This window comes from Onychomys torridus, chromosome 4 (assembly GCF_903995425.1).
Source record: "Onychomys torridus chromosome 4, mOncTor1.1, whole genome shotgun sequence".
Classification (NCBI taxonomy): Eukaryota; Metazoa; Chordata; class Mammalia; order Rodentia; family Cricetidae; genus Onychomys; species Onychomys torridus.
In genome coordinates this window covers 4410095-4425338 of record NC_050446.1, presented here as the reverse complement: position 1 = coordinate 4425338, position 15244 = coordinate 4410095, and the positions used below count along the sequence as shown (strand labels likewise).

The 15244-nt window shown below is 42.4% G+C and overlaps 1 protein-coding gene across 4 annotated transcripts in view; it reads left to right on the top strand.

Moving 5' to 3' along the window:
* Mapkap1 (MAPK associated protein 1) overlaps positions 1-15244 on the top strand; it is a 207119-nt gene that overhangs the window by 94506 nt on the left and 97369 nt on the right. For all 4 annotated transcript variants that reach the window (XM_036185132.1, XM_036185133.1, XM_036185130.1 and 1 more), the window contains exon 6: positions 8781-8957. In XM_036185132.1, the coding sequence (XP_036041025.1) occupies positions 8781-8957 (177 nt within the window). The remainder of the gene's footprint in view (positions 1-8780; positions 8958-15244) is intronic.

Sequence of the window (15244 nt, the reverse complement as noted above, 5' to 3'; positions counted from 1 at the left end):
GTGCTTCCCTAACATGTACAAGGAGTTAGGTCCTGGGTTCAATCCTCAGTGCTACAAGAAGGAGACAGAGAAAAGAATATGCCTTGGATTGAGCCTGGCTGGGAGGTCTGGGTTTGGTCGCCTGGTCTCTATGTGCATAGCTTGTTCCTCAAGCACCATTTAGGAAATAATTGTTCTTCTCCATTAACTGCCTTTGCCCCTGAAGATCAGCTGCTTCTGTCCTGTAAGGTCTGCTAAAATAGTCCTTAGTTAATCTTTCTCCTTTAGAGCAAGAATGGAGCAGGAGCTTTTGAATAACACCCATTTGTGCAAGAAAAAGAAAACTTGGTGAGGTTCACCCTGTCAGAATCCTGAGATATACACCAGCTCTTCACACATAGCCACACTTATTCTGCTTTATAGATAACTGAGGGATTTTCAAGGGTAGTTTTGACTATTCCCGTTTCTTTTGCACAGACTTTGGTCATATGTTGTGACTCTTGAGCACACTAGAGTACTCCCCTTCCCTCCTTTTTCTGCAGTTCCTGAGACACTCATCGTTTCTCTGGTCAGTGATAGGTGAGCTACTAAAACCCTGAAGAGTTTGCAGTGCTCTGGAGCAGTGTGCCTGTAGAGATTACTGCTATGCCCAGTCGTGAAAGTGTCAAGCTACAGCCACAGTGTCAGCCATCTACAGCTCTTGAGGAAAGTTGGTGGTTTTCTGCAGTCAAGAGCTTGTCTCATTAAGCACCAAACATCACATTTTTCATAGATGCTTGGAAACATATTAGCATCTTTGTCTGTACTCTTTGTCAGAGTACAGTATAGTAGTTAAAAGTATAAAGTACAAAGCCATAGCCTTGATTCTAAATCTGGTGTTACTGGAACAGCATGTTCTTGAATGTGTTAACTTAGATTCCCAGCAGTATAGTGTTCTTGTGTATAAAATGTAGTGCACGCTGTAACAGATTATTATTAAAAAAAAAAAAGAGAAAATCCATGGTAAACATGTTTCTGTTGTTGCCACATACCATTACCATAGCCAGCTACACTTACAAATTTCTAGCATTCATTCAACACAGGAGTATGATTTAATACTGTCTTATTACAAGTGATTTATACCTGGAGTTTTCTCCAGTCCCGCCTGGGCCGCAGCCGCTCAGACCCAAATAAGCACACAGAGGCTCATATTAATTAAAACTGCTTGGCTATTAACTCAGGCTTACTTCTGACTAGCTTTTACACTTAAAATCAGTTTCTGTTAATCTATATGTCATCACATTTTCCGTGGCTTTACCTCTGTGCCATTACATGCTGCTCCCTGGACGGCAGGCTGGCATGTCCTCTTCCCAGAATTCTCCTTGTCTGCTTATCCCACCTATCCTTCCTGCCTGGCTACTGGCCAATCAGCTTTTTGTTTATCAGTCACTCAGAGCAACACATTCACAGCATACATAACATCCCACAGCAGTGATTGATTGTGCCATGGTGTGATACTCTGCTGCCACATAAATGAGTCCCAGTATTTAGGCAGGTTGGACTTTCCTTGATGTCTCCATCTAGCTTTGCAGTTTGATGTCTTTGGTCCATTCTTTATCTGTCTCTTCTCACACTGAGTGCACACCTCTATCTATTCTCCCCTTTCTACATCACCATTAGAGTCCTCCTTAAGAACCATTTGCTCAATGCACTATTATTAGTAAGTAGCCCTTCCCCTTTTGCACTCCTAGCTGTGCTCCTGTGCATGTTAAGGCTCCCATTTAAAGCTGGCAACACCTTATGCATTCCTACTATTCTCTAGTCAGAATACGCCTTTCTGCCTTCTTCTCTGGATATCTGCCTAATCTCCAGAATCCTGTGTGTCACCTATGCATCTCTACTCCTCACCTTTGGCAGCCACTCACATTTGAAGATTTTACTCTCCATTCCTTCCGCAAATAGTTTTGGAGTGCTAGGCCCTAGATATTAAGGAAGGATAAAATGGAGAACAAGAGAAATGCCATCACTTCACTCAGAAATTTACAGTGTGTTTGGTAGAAGAAATTATCAAGTGTAATAGCACTCTGTGTCTGGCTCATTTCATTTACCATTTGTATTCATCCATGCATTTCCCCAACACTCACTAAGTGTTTTGCTGTATCTCAGGCATTCTGCTGCTGTACAAGTGCTGAGTACAGCAGACATGGACTCTCTTTCCTGAATTCAACAGTCTCATAAAGGAAGTAGGCAAATAAGTGAAAATTTTTTCAGATAATGAAGCTGAGTGCCTAGCCTGAAGTCAGGGAGATTCTCTGGGAATGGGCAGCAGAAACCCTTGGGTCAGAGAGGCCCTGTAGATGAAAGAGTGTGGCAGCAGACCCAAGGCAGGAGGAAGCAGTGCCCGTGTGATTGGAGCACAAGGGAAGGCATGAAGAAGAGAATGCGTGAAACTAAGAGAAGCAGACAGCTTCTAAAGGACTTGAAGTGGAACTCCCAGAATGTAGGGGGAGAAACAGTGTCCAAGATGACCCCTCATTTCAGACCTGGTTGCCTTATGTGCCGTGGTACCCTGTGTTGTGATAGGAAGCCTTGGAAGAGTCTGTCTTGGTTGATTTCCCAAGCACAGGATGGTGTGAGTTTAGCTTTCTGCAAATTGATTTGGTGGTCCTTTTGGTTATTGGAGTTCAGAGGAGAGAGACAAACTGGGAGGGAGACTTTGAGAACAGTTAATATCCAGAGAGTTCTAGGGACATGTGAATAAGCTTTCTGTCTGGAGCATTGTCAGCCCAGGTAAGAAAATTCACTTACATGTGTATTTATATAGTAACTTAAGTATAGTATAGTTATTTTTAGGTAGGATAGTTAGTAGTGTGATTCCTTTTGACTTTTCCAGACATCCTTACTGTTACTTTACCCTCTTTCTTCCTTCTGTATTTATCTTTTTTCTCTCCCTAATTAGAGTCCCCCACCATTTTCCCCATTTTATTTTTTTAATTTTATGTATATGGATGTTTTATCTGCGTGTATGTTGGTATATCACTTACATGCTTGGTGTCCATGAAGGCCAGAAGAGGGCGTAGGATCTCCTGAGACTAGAGTTTCAGACAATTGTGAGTTGCTATGCAGGTGCCGGAGCTAGGACCCCAGTCCCCTGGAAGGGCAGCCAGTGCTCTTAACCGCTGAGCCATCTTTCAAGTTCCCATGTCCTGATTTAAATGATAGATACAGAGTTACTGCACAGGACATTCCAGAAATGACAGAATTAGCAAATAAGAATGTTAATATAGTTGTTATAAACTTGATCAAGACAGCAGAGCTCTGTACAGAAGCATGATGAAAATGGGTAAGGTATGAAAACAAGAAGGGCCTTGGATTTGAAGAGGATGGCAGAAGTTCTTCAGAGAGAAAGGCTGAGTGTAGCTACAAAGGTTAGCTGCCAGCAGTTCCAGTTAGCCGCCAGCAGGTGTTTTCTCAAGAATGGCTGTCCTGGGGAAATAGAGACACTCCTGTGTGAGGCTGCTGTGCTTTCACCCTTAGTTTTTACTATTCATTTTATGTAGGTTCTGGAGAAACAGAAGCTTTGACAGTCTTAATTTTTCTCCCCTGACTTCAGAGACCAACCTCTGAGCTACAGTCTTCTCAATGTCCTCTCACTTTCCCTTACAGCAGACTCTGACTGTTGATCTGCCATCGCAGTAAACACCAGGGGCCTGGTGTTGAGAGTTCTGGACATTTCAGAATAATGTGTTCTTTTCTTTTTCATTAAAAGCAAAACAGAACAGTAAGCTTTTGCCTGTGGTCATCACACTATAAAGGATTTTTCCCCTACATTTCCAAAAAATGGGTGCATTTTTATGAGTGTATAAGTTGAACATGCCAGATAAAACCTGGCAAAATCTGGGATGCTTCCTGGAATGCTCCTAAAGTTTTTATGTATGAACTAAATGCTATCCATATATAGGCTGCAGGTTTCTATCACTTCATAAAAGCCACACCAGTCTTTGAACAGAAAATGAATATTGGTCAACTCAGTGAAATACATTTTCCCAATGAAAAAAAATTTTTACATCAGTTGTTGATATATAAATAAGTGAAACCAAGTTGCTATATTCACTGAAAGTTTGGTTCATTTCTCCATCCCTTCTGCCCCAAGGCTATCTCTGACCATAGGCTCCATTTTACTCCTGTTCAGTGTTCAAACCCCCATCCCATCTTCTTACAGTGTGGTTGTTTCTCCTCCCAGGCCTACCCATCATTAAGACTGAGCTTCTTGTTGCCCTCTTCCTGCTTGTTAGTCTTGATTATTGTGTTTTTAGGTACCAGTCAGACAGGAACTTAGGGTTTCCCTGCCTCATGCTCTCTGTGCCTCATTGTATTCAGAAGATGAAAACTTGAAGAAATCTTGGCAAAATGAGAATCCTTTTTCATGCTAGACACTGTAATGAAAACAGTTATTTAATCTTTATAAGACCCTTGTGTGGCAGATAGGATTATTTCCTATGTAATTCTAGAGTTTCATAGTACAGTGGGCACTTCAAGCCTGTGGCTGTGCTGAGAAATAAGTTACCCCAGGATAGTGAACCACACCTGTGGCCAAAGCACTGGGAGTTCAAGGGTTGGGAAGTTAGCCCATCTCAGAGTTTTTGCTAACTCTAAGGAAAGGAAACCGAGAGCAGGACATTTGTAAAGTACAGAAAGTAGAAAGGAAATCCCCCTGTGACAAATGTTTCTATAGCCTTTGAAAATGCTTTGTACAGTTATTTATAGTCTTTGTGAACACAATTAAATTTTTTATATAGCTGCAATCATTTCTCATTTGTTTTTATCCATCAAAAAATGGGATGCCAGTATTCATATCTTAAAGGACTGTAGAAACACCCCCCACCCTCCCAGAAACTATTCATGGTGACACATTCCCCCCTCCCTTTGAGAAGCCATGCATGGTGGCACATGTTTGCAATGTCAGCATTGGTAGCAGAGGCAGGAGAATTGGGATCTTAAGGACAGCTTTGGCTACATACAAAGTTTAAGGCCTGCTTGGGCTGCATGAGACCTCTCTTAAAGCAGCAATCTCCCCTTCCCCCTTGACCTCCTTGTCTGCTGCTTTCTCCTTTGTCTGAAGCTGCCACGTCTGATGAGTGATGCCCAGAGCACCCCATTTGTCTGATGGCTACCCCTCCTTCTTTAACACATACTAATTAATCATATCTTTTACTTTTGTTCAGAGTAACTCCATCTACATATTCATATACTCATTCACTTAACAAATATTTGTTAAGTACCGTCTAAGTGCCTGCCATTTTATTCTTCAGTAAGCGTGGAGAGGCTTAGAAGAGCCCATGCTCTTTGGGAGAGCAGACGCATAAATAGGGAAAGGAGCTTTGTAACCATGGATGTGCAGAAATGGTGACCAAGAAAGAGAAAGCTAGACTGACTTGGATCCAAGTGATTGTAGAGAAATCAAGAAAACCCTTTTTCACACAAGATGGAGCTCAGAGAGATTTGTTTAGTGATTGAGTTACACTAAGCCTGGATGGTATTCATCCAGAATGGAGTCATAAGAAGCCCATATTTCCCTGTGTTAAAAGCTCCAGCATTGGAATTTGTAGAATTTGTTGGCAGGACCAGAGCTGCTTTTTTCCCCTCCCGTTTCAAAACACCACCCATTTCTGATTGATCAATAAGTTGAAAAACAGTGTGTCTGTGAACTGGATCATCATGAACTTGTTTCCCCTCTTCTCTGTTTCCACTCCCCTACTGTAGTTATGAGGAGGATCACATAAATCTCTCCAAGTTTATAATTAAAAACAAGACCAAAAATTAATGTGTCGTGTTTCCTTCTCTTGAGACACCAAGTAAGCATGGGTCCCCAAGCACCTTGAGAAGCATGGCTTTACCCAAAGAATTGGTGGGGTCAAGGAATTTTTGGCTGCCTGGGTTTGAGTGTCAGCTCTGTCACTTATGTGTCATCTAGTGCTGAATGAGCCTCTTAGCCCCAGTAAGCCTCAATTTTCTGATGTAGAAAATAGAGACAATGACTGACTTCACTGAGTTGATGTGCAAATTCAGTGGATGGTCAAGGCCAGTTGCCCAATGTGGTACACAGTAACCAGTGCACACAGCCAGTGACATTGACTTGTCCTAGGAGCACTTAACGCGGAGTCTTAAGCAGTTTCACAAGTGAAAACACAAGGATGATTGCTTTGTAGAAGCTCAAGGGAACCAACAGGTCTGTGCATAGAGAGGGGAATGGTCACCATCTCCTTCTATTCTCAGTTGAAGGCTTAGAGCCCCATTTGCTGATAACCCTTGTCAATGACCTCACTCCTCTTGTATGATCCCTGAGGAGTACTTCTTAGGACAGACTGCACAGAGTAAACATGATGTAGATGCCTTACTTTGAATAACTTACTTGGCAGTTTGTATGTCAGAATCGGTGAGTTAAACCCTTGGTTTACTCTCAGACCTGGGCTTGTAGTATTTGTTGAATTTGTTTCTTCAGGGACTCAGCAGCATCCCATGACAATCAAAGCAGGATTCTTGTGCTATCAGTTTTGGGCTTTCTGCTTTGATCAGTAGGCTTACTATTTGCCCTTGAACCGCTGTGGTGCTGAGAAATCATGGACATTTCTCAGATTGATTTACATGGCAATAAAGAGTCAGTGTTGTCCATTGCTTGTCCCATCCGCATCTGTCCTACTCATACAACCCTAGAGGCACAGCAGCCCCATTGACTTAGAGACGTGCCTGCCTGGAATGAGATGCTGGGGTCACAGCTGCCCTGTTGCTCTACTGTGCATCCATAAATAAAGGGCTGACAGAACTCTTCAAACTGGTCCCCATCTGACTTTACTACAGTCATCTCACATTTATATTCTCCTTCTGTTATGCTAGGCTCTATACATCACCAAATTTAACCCTGAATTAGGCTGTTAGGGCCTCATTATGGATGTGGAAATTGAAAGCCAAGGTGAAGCTTATTCTGAAATCACAAAGCCCAAGAACCATGGAGCTGAGACTTGAACTCAGGTCCCTCTGACTGCAAAACTGTGAGTTGGCACTCTCCTGAAGCATTTTCCTCTTCTAAGGAGTGTCTGCTTTGCACTTATTTTGTGGTTGACAGCTTGCTGTAAAGAAACAGAAGTTCCTACACTGACACAAGAATTTTATATTTCTTACCAACATTGCAAACACATGAAATGTAAAGTGACAGACATTGCCAGATTACTTTCTTGTTATCAATCCATTTAGCAGATTTATAGTTTCCATTAATTTTCATCTGTCCCTATTACTTGTGTTATATAATAAATACGTCTCAGCCTTGACAGACACACTGAGTGTAGATCACCTGAAGTAGACTCTCTCAATAAGCAGAGTTGCAGCTAAAGATAGTGAATTAACTGGGAAAACTGCAAATCAGGTAGTCAGCGCAATAATTCCTTGTCACATCCAATCGATAAACTTTGTAAATCAACTCATTTAATTCCAAAAATGATCTATATAGATCAAGCAACCAATTAAACAATTAGCATACACTTTGCAATTAATTAATTAAAGCATCAATCATGTAATTAAAATTCCAAATTTGAGCTGCAGAATTTAGAATTCTCCTGCCTTCTGAACTATTAGATAATACTTCCGAAGCCAGCGTACCTAAATGCTAGCAGGTTTTCAATTTCCCAGTCCATTCTGGAGCAAGCTGTCTTAAAGTACTTACAGTGGTTTCAGCATTTGTTCATTGACTTACCTAACTTACATATTGTCAAGGCCTCCTATATCCCAGGCTAGCTATGTGGCCAAGGACAACCCTGAACTTGGGATCCTCCTGCCTCTACCTTCTGAGTGCTGGGATCACATCTCTGATTTGTGCAGTGCTAGGGTTTGAACCCAGGACTTTATGCATGTTTGACAGGCGTTGCCAACTACACCCTAGCCTCATTTCGGCTTTTAGATCATGTTGGTGTAGTGTCCTGTCATTGTGAACAAATTGTCTTTTTATTGTCCCTCAAGGGAAAGGTATTTGTTGATTCTAAAAGGGCAAGGCTAGAATCTGGAGGTCCTGGCTGGACATGATAGAGAAACGAAACACGTCCAAAAGTGGTCAGAATCAGGATCAATCAGGATCAATCAGGATCAATCAGGCCGTTTGCTTTTATTCAGCTAAGGTTTTATGGTATTTGGAATTAGATCCTACCTAAAGAGTTAGTTATTTTTTAGGGAAAGGAGAACCATGTAACTGGTCATGGTTACCAGGCTTATTTGTACATCAACCCCCACCCACCCCCAGTCCTTTTTCCTTTGTTTGCCACTATGTTCTTGTACTATAGTGCTTCCGTCCCACTCCTGTATTATGAGCTTCCATTTTTGTTTTTAGTTTGGTTTGGTTTTTGTTTTTTGAGACAGGGTTTCTTTGTGTAGTTCTGGCTCTCCAGGAACTCACTAGTAGACCAAGTTGGCCTCAAACTCACAGAGATCTACCTGCCTCTGTCTCCTGAGTGCTGTGATTAAAGGTGTGCGCCGCCATCACCCAGCTAGATAAGGCTGGCATCAAATCTCACTTTTCATCTCAAGGATTGAATTCTAGGTCTTACTTATCTCTAATATGTGTTCAGTTTATGTTGGGGAAATGACATAATATGAGGGCACCTGTTGTATTGCCAAGTGTTTTCTCCTTATCAATGAACCAGGAGTTAAGGGTTCCCAATGCTTCCCAGGCTGAGGGTAGAGAGCAGCAGGGTCAGTGTGCTGGCTGGGCTCCATGCCGTCTGGTCTGCATGTTCCTTCCCTACAGTACTCATTTACCTTTATGGTTTCCCTTTCAGTGACAACGTCAGTGCTTACTGCCTGCATATTGCTGAGGATGATGGAGAAGTAGACACAGATTTCCCGCCGCTGGATTCCAATGAGCCCATTCATAAGTTTGGCTTCAGTACTTTGGCCTTGGTTGAAAAGTATTCATCTCCTGGTCTGACACCCAAAGAATCACTCTTTGTTCGAATGTGAGTACTGCTGGCCCTTTTCCTCAGTGTCTCACCCTGACCTTCTAGCATTTTCCATCTGATTCTGGTTCTGTACACCAGGTGAATTATGTGTGGTATCTAGGCTCACATGACTACTCACAGAATTATTTGGGAACATGTGCATTGCTGTTCCATGCTTCTACACCTAGGGTGTTTGCAGCCAGTAGCAGACTGAGGTAGACTGGGAACAGCATGTCCACAGATGACCTCTGGGGGCAGTGGTGACAATGAGCCTGGGAGGCAGCATTTGGGTTTGCCTCTTTCTAATCAAGGAAATGAACATGCAGATTGTGGTCATTTTTCCTCAGTTGCCTTCCTTTAGACTATGCTTAGCCTTTTCTGTGCATTTGTCAGTCTGGTAAAACCTAGAAAACACCTTCTCAGAAAAGTGTGTGTACATATGTAAAATAAAACCCGTTGGAGTGCATCTCCTGCATTGAAAGTCAACAGATCGGGATGGAGTGATCTGTCTAGCTTTACTAATAGATCACCTAATCATCACTCTGTTGATTCAGAGCAGTGAGGAGTCGGAGTGCTGTTTCAGAACTCTGCACCAGTTGTAGCAAACAGTACTGTTAGCTAAGACGGTCCTGACAGCACCAGCATGGCCCCTCCCCTTCCCCCCAGGGACTGCTGAGGAGGACTGCCGGTGAAGATAAAGATGACCGTTGTCCGTCTGAGTCCACAGAGCTGCTGTTCCCAGTAGCTAAGGGTGATCCCACACACACTCAGGTTTCAGTCTAACCAGGCCTCTGCTGTCCCGCTCCTGGCCATCTCCTGAGGTTAATAGTGATCCCTTTGGCACCCCCTGCTGTTTGGAACCAACAAATTCATGGTCCTAATAAGGGATTGCCTTGAAGCACTTTCTCCTGTCCCTTTAAAACAGATTCCTTTGTTTGAGACTTGGGAAAATGGGATTGTACAGCATAAGCTATATGAGTATTCTGGATCTTTCTTCCCTTGAGCAAGAACAAACACTGGGCATCTGGGATGAGCTGGGAGCTGCCTCTCTAGCTTTCACATTGGCCACCTCACCTCTCGAGTCAGGTTTGATCTATATAACAGCATATTTTTTTCCCCACATTTTCATTTCTGAGGTACAAAAACAGCAGTTTTATAGAAGACTTAGAATAATTTTAAATTACACAGTTTTTAAAATAATTAAAAAGTTGTCCAGTGATTCCACCTTTCTAATGAAACTGGGTTGGACCCATTGCTGAGTTTGCTGCTGCTACGTTTCTCTGCCTCCCTGTCCCCTACTCAGTGTTCTATGGACCACAAGGCATAACAGGAGTTACTTTCACCAAACATGGGCAGGTGGTGGACACTGAGACTCTGGAGACTCAAATTAGCCGAGATAGGCAAGACCATCAGCTCTCCAAAGACTGGAAAAGGGCGGATGGACAAGTTTGTGTCCTTAGCACAGTGGAGGACGTTGTGGAGAAGGTGTAGGTGGATCTTCAGGTTTGTGTCTGCACCTGGCCTTAGAGGCTCTCAATCCCACACCCCACACAGAAACCCACCCTCGCCTCCTAGTAAGACAGCGCAGGCTTTGAACCTTCAAGTCTCACTAGCACTTGCTGTGTGATTTTAGCAACTTGACTTTGGTGTGTCTTCCTTCCTCTCCTATCACATCTGGACAACGGGGGATGTTCTTAAACACAAGTAATAAATTCTCATAAACTTAGGCTCATTGTTAAACCCCGCTGTTTCCCCAGATTAGTTTTAATACAGTGTATACTTGAATGTATACAAATATAAAACTTAGGCTATAAAATTCTATAATGTTTTAACTATAAATTCTATTTTTTTTTTTTTTTGACAGGGTTTCTCTGTGTAGCTTTGGCACCTTTTCTTGGAACTCACTCTGTAGCCCAGGCTGGCCTCGAACTCACAGAGATCCGCCTGCCTCTGCCTTCTGAGTGCTGGGATTAAAGGCATGCACCACTGCCACCCAGCTAAATTCCCTATTTTTACACACAACCTAAAATATGACATTAAATACAAGTAAATGGTAGCATTAATAAAATGTAAATTTAATAATCTCAATGCCAGTGTTTGCTAAAAATAAATTGATGCCGGGTTTAGTGAGAATTAAATGTTTTACTTGTTAACTTGAGTCTTTTGATTTTCATTTTCATGGAAATATGATTGCCATATTATTTTCCTTTTAAAGAATGAATGGTACTTTTAATTACTAGCACATTATTTTAATTGATTTATAATGTATTCCCCAAATGTAAACCTTCTCTACTAGAAAATTCTTGTTTGCATTTGTCCCATTGTACTTGTTGCTAGCGTGGCTAATCCCTATTGTTCTGCCTGTTACAAAACTGAAAGTTCTGTGCCCAGAGCCCTCTCCTCCTCATCCCCTTCCTCCCATCCCAAGTAAGCCAGGACAGGTGTGTGGTTCCTGCTTTTGTAGGTGGTTCTACACAAAGGTGGGCCCGCCTGGTACCTAGGCACACATGATTCTGACACCAAAGAACACACATTGTTCCAGAGACAGCCTGTCCCAATAAGGCACTGTGTGTTCTCTGAGTTCTCACACCATCTTTCTGTTTATCAGTCTTTGTATCAGCTTGCAGTGATGAATCTGACCTTTAGTATCCATTAGTGATGTTAACTAGCTCTAACCGCTACACTACAGCCCCCACATCTTCCCTATCCCACAAGTTAGCAGACCTCCTGTGAAGGCCAGATAGTAGATGTTTTGGTCCTGTGTATCAACGGTTTCTGTAGCAACACTCCATTATAGTGTGAAGGTTGCCGTAGGTGATGCCGAGGTAGTAGGCGTGGCTGGGGTTTGTTTGTCAGCCTCTGGTTGGTTTTTAAAAGGCTGGTTTCCTTTCATTTCTGTTGGGTGAGGGCCAGCTGGGTGGAGTGAGGAGCATGGAACCACAATTGGTCGTGATCTAAGCATATGCATATTTATAAAATTTGTGCCGGGCAGTGGTGGCGCACGCCTTTAATCCCAGCACTCGGGAGGCAGAGGCAGGCAGATCTCTGTGAGTTCAAGGCCAGCCTGGTCTCTAAAGTGAGTTCTAAGAAAGGCGCAAAGCTACACAGAGAAACCCCTGTCTCAGGAAAAAAAAAAAAATGTGTATGTGTGTGTGTTTGTAATGTGTGTATTTATACATTAATTTTTCTTTTAGTTCAATCACATATAGGTCTCCATATAAATACATATGATCTTTGTATGTGTATATGATTTTCATTGAGCTAAAATAAAATAAAATACTATAAATTTCATAGTTGACTCCTGGAAGAAGAGGCTATGGGCCTCAGAAAATGATACTATGCAGATTAATATCACGGAGAAGGGAGATTTAAATTAAATTTCCTTTCTATCCTGCAAAGATTATGAATTATTAGATTTTATAATTATTTACATTCTAGTTTTTATTATTTTCTGCCCTCATCAGACAAGTAAAAAAAGTAACCCTGCTGCAGTGAGCCAGAGGTTGACAACAGTAAAACAGACTTCGTTTGTTTGAAGGAAAAAAAAAACTTAAATGAATCTCTACTGGAAAAATGTTCTGTGGACATGAATTTGGAGTTGAATGCCTTCTAATACATCTTGTAAGTGAAGCCAGGGCCTAGCCAGTCCCCCAAATCCCATAGGCCTCAAGAAATCCCAGGATATGGAGCTGCTGTTTGAGGGAGACTTGATTGCCCTACCAATTTGAAATTTAGGAACTGGCTAACAGAAACAGCCAGTTTTCTAAGCCCGTAGGTGGATCAGTTTCTAAACTATCTATTAATTCTTATTGACTTCAGATAGATTGGGTGTGTGTTGCCTAAGCTGCTTACTCTACTACTTTGAAGATTGGTAGACATATCAGGACTCTGGGAAGAAGGGAGGATGTGGAAAGGAATAACAAGAGAGGTGGTTTGTTTCTTGAGACAGGTTCTCTTTTATGTAAGGCTGGCCTGGAACTTGGTGAGTAGCCAAAGGTGACTTTGAACTCCTGACCCACAGAATGCCTGGTTTATACAGTGCTAGGGATCAATCCTAGAGCTTTGTGCCTGCTGGGCAAGCACTCTCGTAACTAAAAATGCGGCCAACCCTAGGATGTTTTTTTAAGTGATGTCCAAAGCCAGATGAAAAGCTGTTATCTCAGATGGTGCCCAGCATCTGGAGAAGTGCTCCTTGCTAGCAGTGACCAAACCAGGACCCAGTGATCCTCTAGAGATATAGTGGTACAAGAAAGGAACCTGCCTCATCTGTCTGCTTCTACCTTCCTCCAGCACAGTGCTCACTCACCCAGAACTGGTGAAATGGAATTGAGTTCACAAATGGCAGTGACAAAGCAAACCTTACTATGGAGTGAGGAAGGAGGGTTCCAAGGGAACAAGCATCCAGGCTAATAAAACAGACAGATCCCAGGTCAGATCCATGTCAGTCAGAGCACTTACACTACCTTCCTTTGTGTTTTCCTTAAATGTTGAATCCAGTAAATGGACATAAGATTGCAGGTTAATAGAGTCTAGCTGCAGCTCTGCTGTGTGGATAAAGATCTACCAGGAGAAGGTGGGAACCTGGACTGCCTTGAACAGCCGACGTGGCCCCGAGGGCTCCCCAAAGCTATCTAGGCTTCATCTGGCTCTGTCTGAAGGAGTGGTGAGCAGCTTTTTAAAGAGGCATGCCCAGGTTCACTGTTCTTTCCTATGTGAGGACTTTTAAAAGCCTGCAATTTGTAACTTACCTTTTTGATGGTATCTCCAGAATGTACCCCAAATGACCAGGTCCTTTATCAAAAAGGACAGCATTAGCTGGAAGCTTCTCCTGCCTTGTGGTCTATAAAATGGAAAGAGCAAGAAAAACAGAAGAAAAGGCAAACAAACATTTTTTAAATGTTTAATTTCTGCCTTTATCCCTATAAGCAGCTCCTTTGTAAAACCTTTAAGCTGAGGGTCAGAGCAAGATCAGATGGTTTGGGAAGGGCAGAGCTAACATGGAATACAAACTAAAAACAAGATGTGTGCTCTCTGTATCAGGCCTGGCAATCTGGGTATGAATTACTCGGACCAACTGTGTGTTGTTTCTTTCCATTCTGTTATATTAGCAAACATTTTCATTGTCCAGATTGTCCTCATATATGGAAATGGAACATATGCAGCCTGCTTAATTTTGTATTTGTAAATCTGACTTGATTTCCTTTTTGGCAAAGGCTATTGTCTGGAGGAAAAAAAAAATTCTTTGTGTCTGTTTAAAGTGACAGAAATACTGGAACAAATAATAAAGATGGAAAGAATTAATTACATACTTGTAAGAATTTAAAGGTCAGGCAAACCAAGTATGTGTGTTCTGCTCACTGGAATGTCTGCCTGCAGAGAGTATGCCAAGGTATGCCTTACTCGTACAGTAAAAGCACACATTTTAGATAGCTATCAATTTACTTCAGTGTCCAACAGTTATACCAGATTGTTGCTCTAGTTCCTGTATCTCTTGAAAGTTTGGGACTCACACTTCTGAGTTAGTGCAGTTTGTTTCATGCTGCAGCCCCATGGCTATGTTCAGTTCTTGTGTCTCATTTTGATTTCCTCTGCTCTCCCTCAGCTTACGTTGGAGTCTGTCAGCTGCTGCTGTGTACATGTCAGGCTAGTGACTCGTAATGTTTATTAATACAGTGTCAGTCTTGCTGCTGAAACAACCGTGATGCTTCAGAAGGTTGCAGTGGAACGAGGCGTTTGATTTCCAGATCCTGTCTGCACTGCATGGTGAATACATTCTCACATGTTACGCAGTTCACTGACCTGACAGTTATAGAACCCCGCCTGGGACCCCATTTCAGCAGGACATATTCAAACAGAAACAGTTTGCAAAACTTTACACACTTAAACTCCTGCCAAGGCAAACTGTTAGCCACTTGAGTTTGTTATAAATACCCAGTGGCAGTGGTTGGAAGTAGCCCACAGTGTGTTTTATATTCTGAACGGAATGTGAATGTCTTTGCGGTTATATAGAGTAGTAAATAATTGAGTTTGATTAGGGAGAGGGACCTCATTATCCCCACCTGTGCCCAGCTGGAAGGGGAGGGTCGAAATGAAGCCATTAGCTGTCTCTCTTACTGGCATCTCAAAGAGCTCAAATACATCTGTGTCTTATTTTCGTTTCTGGCACAATCAGTCGAGCAAGCTAAGCAGGCATGACCAGATTTGGCAAGTCCCAAGGACTCTGGCAACGATACACAAGGAGAAGGCGGAGGGCAGTCATTTTGGCTTCTCACTGCCCATTAGTCTAGCGAGTTATGTTTTTGGAA